At 33.4% G+C, this 18,629-nt stretch overlaps 2 protein-coding genes across 4 annotated transcripts; one reads left to right on the top strand and one right to left on the bottom strand.

Annotated features, from left to right (window-relative positions):
- The first annotated feature begins 17 nt into the window (after positions 1–17).
- On the top strand, positions 18–8,935 carry LOC113734986 (uncharacterized GPI-anchored protein At1g61900-like). Of its 3 annotated transcripts, none has more exons than XM_027261819.2 (8): positions 18–437; positions 776–893; positions 1,891–2,748; positions 4,395–4,640; positions 4,754–4,768; positions 6,722–6,862; positions 7,041–7,088; positions 8,640–8,935. In XM_027261819.2, the coding sequence occupies exons 2-8, from the start codon at positions 860–862 to the stop codon at positions 8,747–8,749; spliced, it is 1,452 nt and encodes a 483-aa protein (XP_027117620.1). In that variant the 5' UTR covers positions 18–437; positions 776–859; the 3' UTR covers positions 8,750–8,935. The 3 variants fall into 3 exon arrangements, with proteins under 3 accessions (XP_027117620.1, XP_027117621.1, XP_071938696.1); XM_027261820.2 differs by lacking the exon at positions 8,640–8,935 and adding an exon at positions 8,316–8,530 and having other exon boundaries at positions 19–437; XM_072082595.1 differs by lacking the exon at positions 18–437 and adding an exon at positions 598–692.
- Positions 8,936–10,376: 1,441 nt separating this feature from the next.
- Positions 10,377–12,259, bottom strand: LOC113735857 (protein NUCLEAR FUSION DEFECTIVE 4-like). The gene has a single exon (XM_072082594.1). It carries the CDS (start codon positions 12,244–12,246, stop codon positions 10,417–10,419), a length of 1,830 nt encoding a protein of 609 aa, XP_071938695.1. The 5' UTR covers positions 12,247–12,259; the 3' UTR covers positions 10,377–10,416.
- Positions 12,260–18,629: the final 6,370 nt, after the last annotated feature.

The following is an 18,629-nucleotide window of genomic DNA, read 5'->3' as shown; positions in this document are numbered from 1 at the left end:
GTACACCGCTGCTACACTGGAACGGAGTAGGTTTAGGTAAGCATACTTAGAAAAAGGAAAGAAAACAGACCCCGTAAAGACACTCTTCAAAGAGGAAAGCATTTTTACTTTTTCTCTCGAATCATTCGGTTATTGAGCTCCCAAAACTTTACTCTTCACTCTCTTCTCAATCTAGGGCTTTTCTTTTCTCTATCTCTCTCTCTCTCTCTCTTTTTCTTTGTTTTTGTTTAAATATCCCATTTCCCATTTCCGGAGCTCAAGAAAAAGGATAATTCATTTTTGAAGTGAAATAAAGGGTTTGAAGCACTGATTATTTGGTATTGTCGAAATTGTTTTGGTGGGAGCGGAGAAGGGTTTCTGAATTTGGAGCCCTAGGGCTTACAAATGAGAAATGATCTGAGAAATTTCCGGTCCGTTTTGGGGTTTAGTAACTTCAGGTACTGGTTGAATTTATTTTTTCTGCTTTTATTTTATTTTAAAGCTTTTTTTTTTTGGTGTTTATGTGTTGATGACTATGGATCTTAAGGATTTCAGCTGCATTTTTCTTTTTACTAGTTGAGTAGGTAATGAAGTGTTTGTATTTTTTCCAACTATTTAAAACAGCGGAAGGGTGGGATTTTAAGAAGCGGGAATGGGTAGGAGTGGGATTTCGATATTTTTTCTGAGGAACTGATTTTATCCGCTATGAGTTGGTAATGAAGTTCTAATCTTGTCTAATTTTATTGTAATTGATTTGACTTTTATTACTTAATTATGTCGTGTTATCTGTTTTCAGGTTTCACAATGGAAATAACCTGAACTGCTAGCGTGTTTTTGAGCTTGGATTTCTCCATGTTGCTGGAGGAGGGTTAGTGGAGTTATGGATTGTGTAAAGAGAATTACGCGTCTTAAGGGTGAGTTAGTTGTTAATTGTGGTGTTTGAGGTTTTGGATTTTCTCTTAATTTTGTTTTACTCGCTGTTTTCGATGATCTCGAAGTTTAATTATGAATTCTGATGGGTTGCTAGACTTTCAAGCAGCTACGGGTTCCTAGTTCTTGGTTCTTTTGGTTGGTTCTTTGATCTTGTAATTTTAATTTATCCTGGTTTAGCTGAAGTTGTTAAGAGAGCTGCTGCTTTCCTTTAGTGTTTGCCGTGCTTTGCTTTAGATTCCTCTGCAGGTGAAAATCAATTGATATTACTATCATCACAAATTGTTCTATCGATGAAACCATAGGTAGACAAGTGAAGAGTAAAGAAGTTAACCAACCTATGAACAGAAACTACCTTCAGTTGCTCCTTCAATGCAGAATAAGAGAAGGATAACATCTATGTGTCTGAAAATAACTCTAATCCACAAAAGAATGGGACCTCTTAATGTAGTGAGTTAGTGAATGCAGTTATGAATAGAAATTAAATACCTTGATGCGGGCATCACGACACATGACTTGTGTTTCCATTTTATGTATCTCCACTTTATCTCATATACTACCACTCTGGGAGTATGATGTAATCATCCTTTCTGTATCTTGAAAATCATTCTTGCACCTTCTTTTTTTGTGAGTCTTGAGTTGATGGTACCTGATAATTGAAGGCTAGACCATAATATTGCTTAAAACCAGCGTATAAACCAGGCTACTACCCTCCACCACTGCAGTATGCAAGATGTGATGATGATTTCAAGTATTGACTCTCTCTCTTGTATAGAAAACAAAAAAAGTTTCAATATTTTCATCAATCCCGGGGATAACTAATTAACCATAAGTACCATCATGGCACACGAATGATGTTGTCTAACTCAATATCTTGTCTAACTAAATATCTTGTTCTTTGTTATTTCTTTTCGTTTTCGATGTTACCACAGAATGATGCATTCATGGATGAACACTTAGTCTGGTTGTGTTTTATTGTAGGTCCTTTCGGCCATCATTTCCTACTTTTTGCAATTTGGTGTTGGTCTACCATTCAGGATGGAGTGGCTTTTCAAACACCACCAGAACCTGGGTATATTTCTTCCAATTCAGAGTTAGCTAGTCCACCTGCTGCTGGACTATTTGAACCCATAGAAATATCACCAGCTGTTTTTCCGCATTATCCAATTTCTGGGCAGCCTCTGCCACCAATGTACCCTATCTACCCAACAACGTATGAGCCAGTCTTGACTGGAAGGTGTCCTGTAAATTTCTCAGCCATTTCAAGTATCACACAGAAAACTGCATCTGATTGTTCCCAACCGCTTGCGGCAATAGTAGGAAATGTCATATGCTGCCCACAGTTGGGTAGCTTACTTCACATATTCCAAGGATTTTATAGTAAGAATTCCAGTAATTTAGTTTTGCAAGATGCTGTTGCTGATGATTGTTTTAAAGATATCATCAGTATATTGGCCAGCAGAGGGGCAAACAGCTCGCTACCTGTAATCTGCTCTGCTAAGTCATTAAATATCACTGGTGGTTCTTGTCCTGTGAAGGATATAACGACTTTTGAGAAAACAGTGAACACTAGCAAATTATTAGAGGCTTGTACCACGGTGGATCATCTAAAAGAGTGTTGCAGACCAATCTGTCAGCCTGCGATTATGGAGGCTGCAGTACAGATTTCAGGGCTACAATCTGTGATGACCGGTAACAAGGACATAGCTGCTGCTCAATCTAGTGTTGACACCATAAATGATTGTAGAGGCGTTGTGTATTCCTGGATTTCAAGTAAACTCCCATTGGAAGATGCCAATTCTGTGTTTCGGATGTTATCTGCCTGCAAAGCTAACAGAGGTATTTTTTTTGTATCTTCCATTGTTTCTTCTATGCTCTGAACTTCCAGAGCACCTTGAAGTCTTGAAAAAAATTTGCTTGCTTGCATCTTGTGCATGCCTTACTGTGCTTCTACCATTATTCTTTTCCTCACTGAAGTATGATAGATTCAACTACATACTATAAGATATGTGACATGTTAAAACTAGTTACCACCTCTCCTGTATTCTCTGCTTTGTCAGTTAGAGAATGCTTCTTCGAGTGGTCTTTGTTTCTATTTCAGATGGAAGAATCATTTTTGGTTTTAATCTTTCAAATACTTTGACTTTTGGATATTTTGCATTTATACTTTGTTGTAAGGCTGGAAATCTGAGATTTTTAGAAAGAGTTAATCAATAATGGCCCTTTGACTAAAATCAGGTGTTGTTATTCAATAGTGAGCAAGAACCTAAACTTCTCATTTACTGGATATCAGAGAGCTCATTGAGCTGCATAATATTTCAGCAGAGGTTTATGATCTTATTATATGCAACTATGCATTACTCCCGGAAAAGTAAACAAAGTAGAAGGAAAAGAATAACCTAGAGTATATTGTTTACTCAATATATGAAATAATATCAAGGATTCAACAGGCTGTACATGTGTCATCTTTGGTTAACTATCTGAGTTGTATTTAGTCAATGTTTTTCTGTTTAGGAATCAATTATTTGCACACAAGTGTACCAAGAGAGAGGGGGAGACATAGTATGTTTTAGGGTTGGATGAGTTTTTGTTTTTAAATATGGAGGTAACTACTGAGAAATTAGGGGGAGACAGTATATTTTAGGGTTGGAGGAGTTTTTATTTTTAAATACGGAAGTAACTAATGAGAAATTAGAGTGCTAAACATGAGGTAAACTGGAGAATTTAGTTGGCTGGAACCAAAATCAAGCTTTGAAATCCTTGTTTGCTTCTTCTTCTTTAATCCTGAATTTACACTGTTAAGTCAGTAAACCTTTTTTTTTTTTTTGGTGATTAGACCCAAGAGGGCCAAAACCACTCGGACTATTGTGTGTGTAATTACCACCAAGACAATTCAATCCAAATCAATAGTTTGGACACCACACCTACAAATCACTAGGCAGATTTTTCCAATTCAATGCCAACATGGAATTCCACATGCTATCTGACCTATTTTACTTATAATTGTGTGAACTGTTTACGTAATTTTTTTTTTCTTTTTGTCCTTGCTTCGTTAGCAGTGACAAAGAAGCATTTATGTGAATTGGTTATGGTGATGAAATCCATTGAGTGTGTTTACAGAGTTTGGGATTCTAAAGAAACAATGTAGGACTTAAAAAGTAAGGCATTTTTTTTACATTTACCTTGGTGGCATTAAATTGAGCAACACTTTCTCACATTACATCCGAAACCCAAGATGGGAAGCCTGATTAAACATTTCCCTGGATAAGAAGTATGGTTGCATTGTCTTTCAAGCTTAAGTAGTTTGGATTTGGTATCTCATGGTTAGCTCTATACTGAATATTATATGTTATTACCTCTTCGAGAAGAAGTTATGAATAAAAATGGTCAGGAAATTACAGCATAGATATCCTGGATTATTGTTGCTGCATTTTTAGTGCTATGCTGCTGGAATTGTTCTTATAGTTGTGGTATATGGAATGCAGTTTGTCCTTTGAATTTTACGCAACCATCAGAAGTGATTAAAGCATGTCGAAATGTAGCTGCTCCAAGTCCTTCATGTTGTAGCTCCTTAAATACATACATTCTGGGGATACAAAGACAAATGTTAATCACGAACAAGCAAGCAATAATTTGTTCAACGGTGTTTGGGTCCATGCTACAGAAGGCTGGAGTAATGACTAACGTTTATGAGCTTTGTGATGTGGACTTGAAAGATTTTAGTCTTCAAGGTGATTTGCTTGTTACAGTTTCAGTCTCTATTGCTTGTACAAGGTTTTATATTTCCTCTGATTTGAATTTTTTTTTTAATCTCTCATGATATTGCACTCTTTGGCTGGAGCAGCAAATGGACAGCAAGGTAATCATATTATCACTGCACTTGAGCTTTTCTTTGACTATATTCTCTGTCTTCTCCTTCCTACTATATGGAGTTATTGTTCAATGTCAATTTGTTGGTCATCTGTAGGACATGCAGACGTTTTCTGCTGGTGTAATCTTATGTTTACACCTTCAGTTGACATGGGTATCTGTTGGATGCTTTTATGTTTCTACTTGAAATAGTGAATGCTAAGGGGTTACTATTTGGAACTCGAATCTCTAATTGCCTAGGTAATCCAAGTGATGCAAGAGTAAAGTCATTCAATGCTCACTTTCAGTTTGTGACTTTGTTATGGGCCTTAATTGCCTACTAATTGTTACAGATATTAAACATGTTTCCTGACTGCCTACCGCTTTCTTAGCTGCATCTAATTATTTACTCCCCCCTTTTAGCCGCTTTGCATTGAGGGTGATTTTAGATTGGGCTGCATCCTGGGAGTGATGCCTCTGGTGTCTTGATAAATAGCAGGAAGCTTTGTTTGAATTTGCTGTGTCTCTTTGTTTCTGCATGCACATTTATAATTGGTGGGTTTATGACGTGGATGCATAGAGTTATTCAACCAGGCCCGGCCCAGTGGTTGAACCAGTCGGGCAGGTGAACCGGGCTTCAGGCCAGGACTCTAGTTTGATCAGACAAGGAGTTGACTGGGTCAAACCCGTTTGACCTGCTTGTTCAACTGGGAACCTGTCCGATTTCCAGTTAACCCTTTTTCTTTTTTAACAATTGTGGGTCTTTGTTTTTGAAACAAAGTGTATATATGCTTTTGACAAGATTTGTAAATTGGATCTTCATTTAAATGTACATAAGACTTTACCACATGCTTAGTTTTTATTTGATCATTAATTTTTTTTTAAATAAACTTGTTTACTTTTTTATTATACAATGAATCATTTTTAACTTTCAAACTGACAATATTTGAGTAGTTAGATAATTATTTTGTTTTTATACAAAAATAAAATAATAAAAAAGTAAAGCATATCTTTGAAAACAAGTGACACAATTTGTTTTATATTTGACTATATTATTTATTTATGTAAAAGAATGATAAAATGTAATTAAATCTTCTATTATTATTTATTTGTTCATTATATATCTAAGTACAATAATTAGTATCAAAGTACTTTATTAGATATTTTACATATACTAGAATTACTATTTTGTATTTGTAAATGTTAAATTACTACACACCAGTTCAATCAGTGACTCACTGGTTGAACTAGTGACCCATTGACCCGGTTCCCTTTGTCGGATTCCTTGTTGGGCCGGATTTAATAACTATAGTTTGCCCCGGTTGTAGCATTCCCAGCCTTCCTGATGCGTAGGATCTGACTTTGGTTGCTCAGATGATGTTTTTCCTTTGATGTGAAGATGGTAGAAAGATTTGCAGTTAGTGCTTTCCACACATTTGCATTAAATAATGGAAATTATTTGAGGTGTCTTGTTGAGTGCTTTTATTGTTCCTAAAGTCCCATCAAATAGTGTAGTTTCTAATACTTTTCGACTGATATCTGTTCATTTTGACAAATCCTGCAAAATAGTTCTGTTATTTGTGCGTTGAGATTGGAAATATTTTGTTCTGCTTTTGATTTCTTAAATGAAGATGAGACAGGTGCCATTTGGAATATGTACAAGGTTTACCTGCAATAGTCTGTGTATGCATGGATATGTGTGTACATGCATAAATGCATACATATACATGTAAACACATATTCTTTAGATGTACCCCCACACGCAGACACAAATGTATATGAATGTGTATGTGTGCATATCTTAAGAGTGTGTACGCATGTTTGCGTGTCTGTATGGAAGTGAATTTTTATGACTTGGTAAGTGACAAGCAGTTAACGGATTACATCTCTTGGGTTGCGCTGATTGAAATATACAAAAACGAAAATGTAGCACTTGTTGATGCAATTCTGGCATAAATTGTAGGCTGTTTGCTTGGGAGCTTGCCTGCAGATGTGGTATATGACAATTCAACAGGCTACAGCTTTACTTGTGATCTAAGGGACAATATTGCAGCCCCGTGGCCTTCATCATCCTCTATGACATCCTTATCCCTTTGTGCTCCTGGTAATTCATTCAAATATAACCTAGTTATCCAATTTTGGTTCACAATCTTTGTATGAGTACCAAAAAGAAAAATGTTGATTTAGTTTATCAAAAGTAATAAATTGCATACAAATTCGATAAGGTGACTTAGTTTAAAAGTCGTGTCTGGGCTACTGATGGTTTGAACTCCAATTTGCAGAGATGTCCTTGCCAGCACTACCCACGTCAGAGACACTGCACAATTATGGTGCGTATTGCTGCTGGCAGCAGCTTCACACTTCTGTTAGTATCTTTTTTAGGCATTGTGGATTTGTTGTTGATTGGGTCATAAATATATGCCCTATGGAAACTTGGAGTGAGCTATAAAATCTAAAGGCTGACTTCAAAATTTTGAAGACGTTAAAATTTTGAGTGTGTGTGCATTTCAATCCACTGATAGTTCAAATGGACTTGAAAATTCTCTTTTTACATGTATGATAGGTAATGTATTACATTTCCATCTCAAAAGAAACTTAAATTTAACATAAAAATATTGTCTAAGTTTGCTAGATTGGTACTGCTTTCGCTTAATTTTGATATAATCTCATTATACTGGATTTTCATCATATTTCTACCTTTATGGTTCTTTCTTTTGTCATTATTGCTCTAATATCTAGTGAAAGCAGAACTTACATGGAAGAAAATATTTTTGTTGAAAGAACGAAGATTTATAACCTGATGGCGAAATCATTTTCTTTAATGTGGATAGATGTATACATGTGGTAACTCACGTAATTATTTTACAGCTATTATGTGGTTCTAAATGCTATTTATGCATTAAGGGAAAAAGAATGTTCGTGAGGGGGTGTCTGGAGGTGTGTGTCTGTTTAGAGAAATTACCAGGATATTTAATCTTTTCGAACTTAGCAAGTAAAGTAATGCTAAGAGTGTTACAATTCAGGAATGCTAAGTGATATTATTGATTAGAACTATAATATGATCAGAATGGGATGAAAATTATGTTTATTATGAATACTTGATGCAGTCACTAAAAAAATAATTTCGGAAGGTGTGGTTTCTTAAAAGGACAATCTTACTGATTAAACTCGTGTGTTGCACCTTTTTTTTTTCCCTTCTTTTGGCCGTGTTACAACTTACAAAGCCTAATCTTCTGTGTTTATGTATCTCTAGCCATGAATAGACCTTTTCTCATTTCCTCGTGTTGCATTTTAGGTAAGGAAGTCTACTTGTACATAACTTCATAACTTACTTTTTTCCACGATGAAATAATTTTGAACAAGTATTAGAGCTAAGAATTTTTCAGAAAACGCATTGTAATGGGCTAATGTGTGGCATGAAGTTCTACTTTTTTGTGCTGAAAATTTTGTTCATGTGGCAGCAGTACCACATTCTTGTAGCAGTCCGTTGGCTTCACGTTGTGTAATAATGCCATTTTATTAGTTGGTAGCTGATATTCTGTCATGCTATGGTGCAGGTTGTCGTCACGTGAGGCTGGATTTTGTTGTAACCATTCTTTTGTTTGTAGTTTTGAGTACCCTATCGTACTAAGTAGGATTAGAGGGTGCTGAGGCAGTTTGTGTTAGATCAAAGCACAGTTGACTGTCATGTATATTTTTTGTATCCCTTGTCATGTATAGTGTCCTCATTATTTGCCTCCTTTCTGATGTTCTAATCAGTTTTTTCTTCTGATTGCCATGGCAGAGAGGGGTGTGTGTGTGTTATTATTATTATTATATCCAGTTTTTGGTAAAATGAATTTTACTTGGTAGAGGTGTGCGATCAATTATGATGCCTGCAGGTTGCAGAAAGGATCTGGAGATATCAGATGCACATAGTAAACTCTTTTTGGACAAATTGCAGAGTATCCTCAATTACCTTGTACGTGCAAAAGACCTGTGGAATCAATGACTATCTGTTGGTTGTCCTCGGTTTGCTCTTATTATAGTAAGAATTATAGCAGCAAAGAAAAAAAAAAGTAACTGTGTTGAGCTGTATTTGTTTTGCAACTTTGCATGAATCCACTGGGTTAGTTGTAATCTTGTTTTATATGAGAAAAAAAGAAAGCAGAGAAAACAAGATGAATTTTGGATTTCATATTCATGGCGAAGCCCATTTTGATCTCCTTAAAAATCTGTTCTATGCATGTTTTCACGTGCGACGATGCAAGCCAACTGAAGCCTCAGTTTTCAGACAGAATAATGGCTAAATTTTCTCATTCTCTGATTGGATTAGTCCCAGTTCCTAAAGGTCAAAATTGAGAAGCTGTAAACATTTTTATAGGGGAAACTTTTTCTTTGAGAAAGATTTTCCAAGAAAATTATCGTTTGTTTTATCAGAAAAAAAATTAATAAATTGAAAAGGTTCAATTATTAATTCAAGTCAGATCTTGCTATTTACGCAACCAAAAAATAACCATAAATAGCAACAGCTACCCTTTCCTTAGAGGTGTTAAAATGGGTGACTTGGGCGGGTCTTGGTTGGGTAAAATGGGTAATAGGTATAAGTGAGTCAATTCATTTATATCCATTTAATTAGATGGGTATAAATGGATAAGTCAAAAAATGAATTGGGTAATCCAATTACCCATTTATTTTAATTTTTTGCACACTCATTTAAATTTATTTTTGCAAACTAAGTTATCAATTTATATCACTCTTTGTACCCATCATTAGTTTTAAATATTTACTTATAATGCTCAATAAACTTAATTATCAATTTTTTTTTCATTTATACTCTATGTCACAAAATTACCTATTATTTAATAATTGAATAATAAGAATATAAAATTTTGAACTAAGTACTATAAAAATTAATATAAAAACTTAATCCAAAATTTTTGAACCCCTAACATTTTTTTCATATATAAATTTAAAATTTCATTTTATAAAGATAAGAAAATAGGCTAAAATTTATCATAAATTGGTAATGCTAAAAAATGAGCAAATTAACAAACTAAGAGAAAATAAAATAATAAGATAAAATCAACAAATAATAATAATAATAATAATAATAATAATAATAAAACAAAAGCAGTTAACATCATGACAAAATGAAAAATTTGAAAAAAAAAAGGTGGGGGAAAAGAAGAGACTTGGGGGGAAGAGAATTCTAAATGGGTTAATTGGCTTTGATGGGTTACCCAATAATACCCATTTATTAAATGGGTATTATTGGGTAACCCATTTATACTCATATACAAAAATTTAAGATACCCATACCCATTTATTCATGGACGGGTATGAGTAAATTTAGTTAAGTGGGTTGATTTGCCACCTCTACCCTTCCTATATGCTCTCAAATATAAAGAATCAAAGTTAACCTAAAAGTTTCTACGTATCTTTTTGTTTGTATGCAAGCCAGTCTACATATGATGATGTGCTATCCACCAACATGTCAATGTAATATCCGTGCTTATTAATATAAACAAATAAATATTAGTACTACAGTACCACTATTATTAGAGTTATATGTATATATATATATATATATGTATGTATTTTGGAATTATTATATAATAATAGAAGTATAAGGGAATTGGTGATCAGGACCAGATAAAATTTGAAGGGGTTTCTCACCTATGTGCAATCTTCTTGCTTCTTTTCATCTATACATTCAGTTTCATGCTTGGATTTAGTGATGGTGCCATCATATGCTTCAGTACCAGTTGCATCAGCAAAATCCATCTTTGTGCCATCTCTAAACTTTCTATAAATGTCTCCTTTGTAAAATTCTCTTGTCCTAACTACCAGAATTAAAGAGACAAGGCAACTAAAAAGGGTTGCAGCTGCTACTATAATAAAAGATTTTCTGTAACACTTCCCCCCAAAGCATGTCAAGTCCTGGCCAGATTGTCTTGTGAGCCCCTTAGCTACCATTTGCTTCATTGCCTCTTTATCATAGAGATGACCAGCTACTTTCACATTGAGAACATAGGCTCCAATTGGGCTTCCCAAGGCACCAAATTGGAACAATGTGGAGTAGTATTTAAGGCCAAATATCTCTGATATTATTGCAAAAAGTAACGTCCATTGTGCTCCAACACAAAATCCAATGATCACTGAAGCTGTGTAGAGAGAATTTGGAACTGGAAAAGCAATCAGGATATGACCAACACAGGCAAGTGCAAGTACGAATGTAAGCATCAAAGATCGCGGAAATTTGTATTTTATCAGAAGGAATTCTGAGGAGAATCCGGCTGCTACTCGTCCCAGATAATTCCAGATGCTGACCAGTGATACAAAAGTGGTAATGCTATTGCTTGGATAGCCTAAAGATTTGCCAATTTGACCCAAGTTATCTATTGCTGTTAGTGCACCACCGATGCCACATGATGTCGAAATAAGAAGAATTAACAGGTCCAAACTAAAAACTGCTTGCAAAATGGTGTAGTCCTCCCCTAGTTCTGGTGGATGGAAGACATTTCTCATTGAAGCAATTGTCTTGTTCCATGAATATGTTGCTGCCGCCTCATCAGCCTCAGGGGCTTTCGCCACTGAATCCGCAGGTGTCTGCGGGGAAACTTGAGTTACTGCAGGTTCAACTTGGATATGATGTGAAATGTCACTACTTGGCAACAATAGTCTCGTGCTTTTCCAGGCACTAAATTCTTCTTTTGCAACAACAAGAAGTGGAGAAAAGACCAGAATAAGCACAGCAACGGCGCTTGCAATATATTCACTCCTACTAAACGTAAGCCTCTTTTGGATAATGATTATAACCATCAGAAAACTGGCAAGGCCTAGTGAAATATACAACATAGAGTAGAACAACCTGAGCTCATTCTTCTGCTTGATGACCTTCATGAGTCGAATTGCAGGAAGAAACACGACTGAAACAGCTGCCGGAAGCCATCCTACGAGTAGTATGATGGACTTGGTATCATCTCCATTCAGGGCATGGTACAATTGTGTCATGATAGCGCCGCTTAGGCCAACAAAACCTTTCAAAAGGCCTAAAACGATGCCTCGACTCTCAGGAAAGTTCTTAACGGTTGTGATCAAAGAGCCCGTATGAGCAAATGCCTGTGAATCAGCACCGATGAATATATACAAGCACAGCTGCCACACCTGAGGCTTCGGGGTACGGCCCGTGACAGCTAGCCAGATCATGAAGTAACCAAAGAAGTTCATAACAGCGCCAATGGCCAAAACGACCCATGGGGGACAAACTTCATTAATCAGCCCTGATATGATTCCGAGGTTGCCTCCCAAATCCTTGTAAAAACTGACCAAATTAAGGGTTGTTTGATCATAGCCTAATGTGGACTTGATGTCATTGGAGTAGACACCGAATAAATAAGCACCGCCATTGACGGACATGATCAGGAGTGAAGCGAACAGAGTGAACCATCTGCCGGTCAGCAAATGCAGCCCAAAACTCCTCATTTCTCTCCAATGACAGCCCATGTCCCCCTTGCATTATGAGTATGTTAACACATGCATATATACACACACAAACACAAGCACACACGTATATATGTATATGTACGTATGTCTGATATACGTATGCATATATATATATATATGTGTGTGTGTGTGTGTGTGAGAGAGGAATTATAAGTGATGTAAGCTTACAGCACTTTTTGACTGCAGTTTTTTTTTTTTTTAATTTTGTTCGTGTATTACAAAGATAAATTGTCTTTGAAAGTAAAGAAAATGTTTTTCAAATTATGATTATTGAATCCCACGGATTGAAATTATTACCACAGCCTCTCTATAGATACCATGGAAATGGTTATTTCATTTTCAAAATAAGCTATGGAAAATTTTAAGCATCAAGTAAATTTACCTTTCTCGAGATTTGGCAATATTACAAATCATTTCTTATGGTTTGACCTTACTACAATTATGCTCTCACCCTTTTCCACATTCTTTTCACCCTCAATTATTAAGTATAAGATTTGAATTAACCTGATAACGAGGAAGAATCTAAGAGCCCTCTTCTAACTATTGAACCGATTCTAGTGGTTTACAATTATACACCTTGAATAAACATTTATCGATTCGCCATTGAATGTTATGGACGTTAGAATTATTAAATTATTCACTATTAGATCATTCTATAACGTGGCAAGTTCGAACTTTTCACCAGTTCCGTCAGTCAGAGTTAATGGAGATCATTGATAAGGTATTTCTTATATGGTCAAACCGCAGGGTGTGATATGCAATACGGCCAAACCTTGAAGGAGTTAAATATAGTTAACCCAACTATTAAAAATTAGTATTTTTTTGTTATCATTTGTTGGCTAAAAATTTTGCTATCATTAGTATTTTTGTTGCCTTGTGGGGTATTTTGGTTTATCTTAGTTTTGTGTATCCTTGGCATGACATAAAGGTATCCATCACCCAGATTTTTATATGCTTTTTTCATGATTTTGACAATTCCATTTAGCTTCAAGTGCCTGGCTCTTTATGCCATTGCCGTATTACAATATTTCAAAAGATCCTAATACCGGAAAATTTCCAAGCATAGGGTGTCATATTTTGAGTTTTTGAACTTCTTAAATAACGATTTCACTAATAAATCTTTATTTAAATTCAAACATACGAATCTGAGATAGGAAAAGTTTGGTAATGTCAATACAACTGACTGTTACGAATGCATAGTCCACTAAAAGCAATATAAATTAAAAAAATTAATTTTTTTTTTGTCTATAAAGAATGAAAATTATTTAGCGTAAATGAAAGGTTTGGCAGCCAATTGTCGGGAAAATACCGATTTTCATCCCCAAACTTTGGGCACAAGACACATTTCGTCCCTCATCTTTTGGGCATGACACATTTGGTGTCTGAATTAACAATTTTTGACCAAATGTCATCCTCGGACGGCAATTTAACCAACCTTTAACGGACCGTTAAGTAAATGTGGCTAACCGAAACAAAATTAGGTCGAAAATGACATTGTCTTCACTTCCTCTGCAAATTTCCAAGACTAAGCTCCTACTGCAAATTTCTCCGAGAGTAAACCCCCTCTTCCAATTATAAATATATAATTATAATTATATAATACATATAAATATTACTTATACTAATATTTTATATAATTATAATGTATATTAGATATTAAATTTAATCATTATATAACCTTATATTCATAATAATAATTACAATTATAATTATATAATTTATTGATATTATATACACATATATATTATAAGGGATAATTTCATAAACCTCCCCTAAATTAGCTTATGGAAAAATGGGAAAATGGATAATTTATGGAGAAAAGCCATAAAGAGTTGGTGTTTAGTTGGTGTTTTATTGGAGAACTGGTTTATTTTTATTTTATCCGATAAATAAATTTGTTTATGAAAAAATGGGTACTCTGTTCTTATAATAGAGGAAAGCCATAAAGAGTTGAAGTTTTATTGAAAAACGAGTTTATTTTTATTTTATTCGATAAATAAATTTATTTATGAAAAAATGGGTACTCTGTTCTTATAATGGAGGAAAGCCCTAAAGAGCTAGTCTTTTATGGGAAAGCGATACTTTAGAGAAAGTGACCGCGATTTGGTTTATGAAATTATCCAAAAAAACAATTTAGAATGAATTTGTTTATTTAATTAAATTATTATTATATATATTTATATAATGCATTATATAATTATACTAATATATTTTATGAGTATAAAGTATATTATATATTAATTATAATTTTTAGTATATATTAATATATTTATCATAATAAATATAAATATAATTATATAACATATTATTACTATATACACATATATATTAAAATATATGCACATATAATATACATTTATAAATATATATAAATATATTATTAGGGTATATACCCTAATAACTATAATATATTTAGGGTAATAACTATAATAACTATAATAACTATACCCTAATAACTCTAATATATTTAGGGTAATAACTATAATATATTTATATATATATTTATAAATGTATATTATATGTGCATATATGTATAATATATATGTGTATATAGTAATAATATATTATATAATTATAATTATATTTATTATTATAAATATACTAATATATACTAAAAATTATAGCTAATATATAATATACTTTATAATCATATAATATATTAGTATAATTAATATTTATATATATAATATAGTTATAATTATATATTTTATAATAATAGTAGTATAATTATATTATGCATTATATAAATATATATATAATAATTATTTAATTAAATAAACAAATTCATTCTATTTTTTTTTGGATAATTTCATAAACCAAATCGCGGTCACTTTCTATAAAGTATCACTTTTCCATAAAAGACTAGCTCTTTAGGGTTTTCCTCTATTATAAGAACAAAGTACCCATTTTTCCATAAATAAATTTATTTATCGAATAAAATAAAAATAAACTCGTTTTCCAATAAAACTTCAGCTCTTTATGGCTTTCCTCTATTATAAGAATAAAGTATCCATTTTTTCATAAACAAATTTATTTATCGGATAAAATAAAAATAAACCAATTCTCCAATAAAACACCAGCTCTTTATGGCTTTTCTCCATAAATTATCCATTTTCCCATTTTTCCATAAGCTAATTGAGGGGAGGTTTCTGAAATTATCCCTTATAATATATATGTGTATATAATATTAATAAATTAGATAATTATAATTATATTTATTATTATGAATATAAGTTTATATAATGATTAGATTTAATATCTAATATACATTATAATTATATAAAATATTAGTATAAGTAATATTTATATGTATTATATAATTATAATTATATATTTATAATTGGAAGAGGGGGTTTACTCTCAGAGAAATTTGCAGTAGGAGCTTAGTCTTGGAAATTTGCAGAGGAAGTTGTTGAAGTGAAAGAAAAAGGGAAAGTGAAGACAACGTCATTTTTCACCTGATTTTGCTTCAGATAGCCACATTTACTTAACGGTCCATTAAAGGTTGGCTAAATTGCCGTCTGAGGATGACATTTGGTTAAAAATTGTTAATTCAGACACCAAATGTGTCATGCCCGAAAGATGAGGGACGAAATGTGTCTTGTGCCCAAAGTTTGAGGATGAAAACCGGTATTTTCCCGCCAATTGTCAGTGAAAAGATGAGTTAGGGTGGTTTCCTTAAAAAAAAAAAAGAAAAACAAATTACAAAGTAGAAGAGGGTGGTTTGCCAAGAGGGAAACCAATTTGGGCAGCCACCTACTAAATAAATTTGACAACAATGTGCTGAGTAACTATTGTGTTTCATATTTAGGACCATTTGGAGATGCATAACTTATTGAAAAATACTTCATCAATAGGGTTTTCAATAAAAAGCACTTATCCAGTGTTTAAATACTTTTAAGTATATTGTTTGGATACATAGTTCAATAAGTACTTATTACATTGGGTAATGTATAATTTAAAATTTTTTTAAATGTATTTATCTCTTTATTTAGTTCGTAATATAGGATAAAATGATTAAATTTAATATTTTATTTTTTTAAATACAAAAGCTATTCTAAAAGCATCGAATTTGAGATTTTGCTAAAAGTACTTTTAATACCAAAAGTTTTACTTCTAATTTTATAGAATGGTGCTCACCAACCATCTCAAAAATACTTTTAACACTCAAAAGTGCTTTTTTACTAAAAGCACCGTAATCCCAAATGGGGCCTAAAAGAAATTAATTCTCTGAAGAAAATGCTTTTGAAAATTTTGAAACATGTTTTGAAATTGCTTTTTTCTTTTGATCTCACAACTATGTCAATTGATAAAAAGTACTCCGTTATTTTTTTTTCTGAAAACACCCCCAAAATAACCATGATATCCTTTGGTTGGTTAATGTATTTGCAACAATGCAAAGTTCAGGCAAAGTATGTGCTGTAGTAATTCAATGTGACACTCACCTTTCTATTACAAATTAAAAATTGTCTTATGAAACTATTGTTCTTACTAAATTTATCCTGTAATTTCCGTAAGTTAAAAAAACAACCAATATAGACTTAAACATGAAAAGAAGTCCATTAAAATTTTTATATTCGAATGGGAATGGAAGAGGAGAAAAGACAAATTCACACATAATAAAACAAAAAAAAAAAAAAGAAACAAAAAGAGCAATTATGTGACAAACTTTTCAATGAGGGCATGATTGTCTTGCCGCTAGCTAAATACATTTGACTGTTAATCATAGAGTTTATTCACTACTAACCTCTAATTACAAGGTGCAATACATATGAATTTAAGCCTTTAAAGAAGTATACCAGAAAAGTTGACAAAACATTTTTAGAAATTGAATTGAACCCATAAAACACTGCAAATGACTTGAGAGTTTAACTGGGGTATAAAAAATTTAGAATCCAATCGTTTCTGTTTATAAAGAGCATCTAAAGTCCACAGACAGCACTAGGAAGGTCACATCATGCTCCCATTATACTAATATTGTGTTTCTGTCCTAGTTGATGAAAACCGCCTTTGCAATTCCATGAATTAAATTTTGTTCAATTCTAGACTGGAGCTCGTCCTTCTCTCTCTCTTTTTTTTTTTTTTTGTCAGCACGATAAATTATATGTTGTAACTTCTTCTATTCTAAATTAGAGGGAGGGAGAGTCAAACAGATCAAAAGGAACTCGATGAACCACAATTGATTCAAACGGATCCCTGTGCACCCGCTGGCAAAATTTTTTCAGGAAAACCTAGAGCTCGTCCTTCTCGTTTAGGAATCATTCTACTTGAGATATCTCTGCCTATGTTACGTGGACTCGAGTACGGACATCGGACACGGGTGCATATTTAGGTATCGAATTTGTATAAATCTAAAATTAGGATACGGATATTTCTAAAGACTTAGACATGGTTACGTAGACACGACACTAACTTTAATAAATTTAAGAGTAATGACTAATTATTTTATTACACTAATCGACCAATTGATAAATCGTCTCTGCTAACACGAAAATCTGATGCTGACACATTAACCTCTTCTCTTTTCTTATGTTCATCCATCCGTTCCTACCATGTTTTTCTCTATATTAATCCATCTCCTATTCCGTCAGCAGTATCATCTTTAGCAAGAAATAAAGTAATGTGATCCTTGAAAGATTCTAATCTCGAAATTCATGAAGAACTTTCGTTTTTCCACTTAGTATGAAAGCTGGAGCGGCCATGGAACATTCTCATGGATACTGCAGCGGCCATCAAGCTAGCAATGATAAAGGCAAGTGAGCAGCAATGGAGGAGAATTCAAGTAGCAATCACACAGCGACAGCTTTTGAAGATGATAGAAACCAAAAGGGCTACGGATATTCGATTCCATTCTCATCTTGAGCACATCTACGATTTAAGCTCAATGTTTATGGAATGCTCATTTGTTTTAGCTAGGGAGGAAGTGAGGAATAGCTTAGCTAACCTCAGTTTTTATGCGCTAAGCATATATTTTGATGAGGAATGGTTAAATCCTCAGTGTCGCGGACACTTGTATAGTGAAGCTTGAGCCTTTGCTCATTAAGTGTAAATTTTTACACAAGTTAATATAATTTATTATCGTTTCCGGAAAAAAAAAAAAATGAAAGCTGGAACCAGTGGTTTTTCTATAGTAAGATATAGATTGGGTATATCCGCTAGCTTTTTTTCAGTTCTTTTAGGAAAACATGTTAATGAAGAAATTAATCTATTTCTCAAGACTTCAACTTTTCTCTGTTAAACTGCAAGCAACCAAACTTCAATGTCCTCTTCGAGTCCACCACATTATTTATGCTTAATACAACACATTTAGAACATTTTGAATGTGAAAGCCATGGAAGTACTGTATTTAGCTAATGATGCCACGATTTACTGTTTTGCTTTTC

Source organism: Coffea arabica, chromosome 3c (genome assembly GCF_036785885.1).
Source record: "Coffea arabica cultivar ET-39 chromosome 3c, Coffea Arabica ET-39 HiFi, whole genome shotgun sequence".
NCBI classification, from domain to species: domain Eukaryota; kingdom Viridiplantae; phylum Streptophyta; class Magnoliopsida; order Gentianales; family Rubiaceae; genus Coffea; species Coffea arabica.
Note: the sequence above shows the minus strand (reverse complement) of the source record. Positions and strands in the feature narration are given on the sequence as shown.

What these genes read in the sequence shown, in the direction of transcription:
- LOC113734986 (XM_027261819.2), top strand. Translation starts at nt 860, where the DNA reads ATGGATTGTGTAAAGAGAATTACGCGTCTTAAGG. An exon ending in GAGAATTACGCGTCTTAAGG is followed by an intron (nt 894 to 1,890) that starts GTGAGTTAGTTG and finishes GTTTTATTGTAG; the next exon opens with GTCCTTTCGGCCATCATTTC. An exon ending in CTTATCCCTTTGTGCTCCTG is followed by an intron (nt 6,863 to 7,040) that starts GTAATTCATTCA and finishes TCCAATTTGCAG; the next exon opens with AGATGTCCTTGCCAGCACTA.
- LOC113735857 (XM_072082594.1), bottom strand. Translation starts at nt 12,246, where the DNA reads ATGGGCTGTCATTGGAGAGAAATGAGGAGTTTTGGGCTGCATTTGCTG.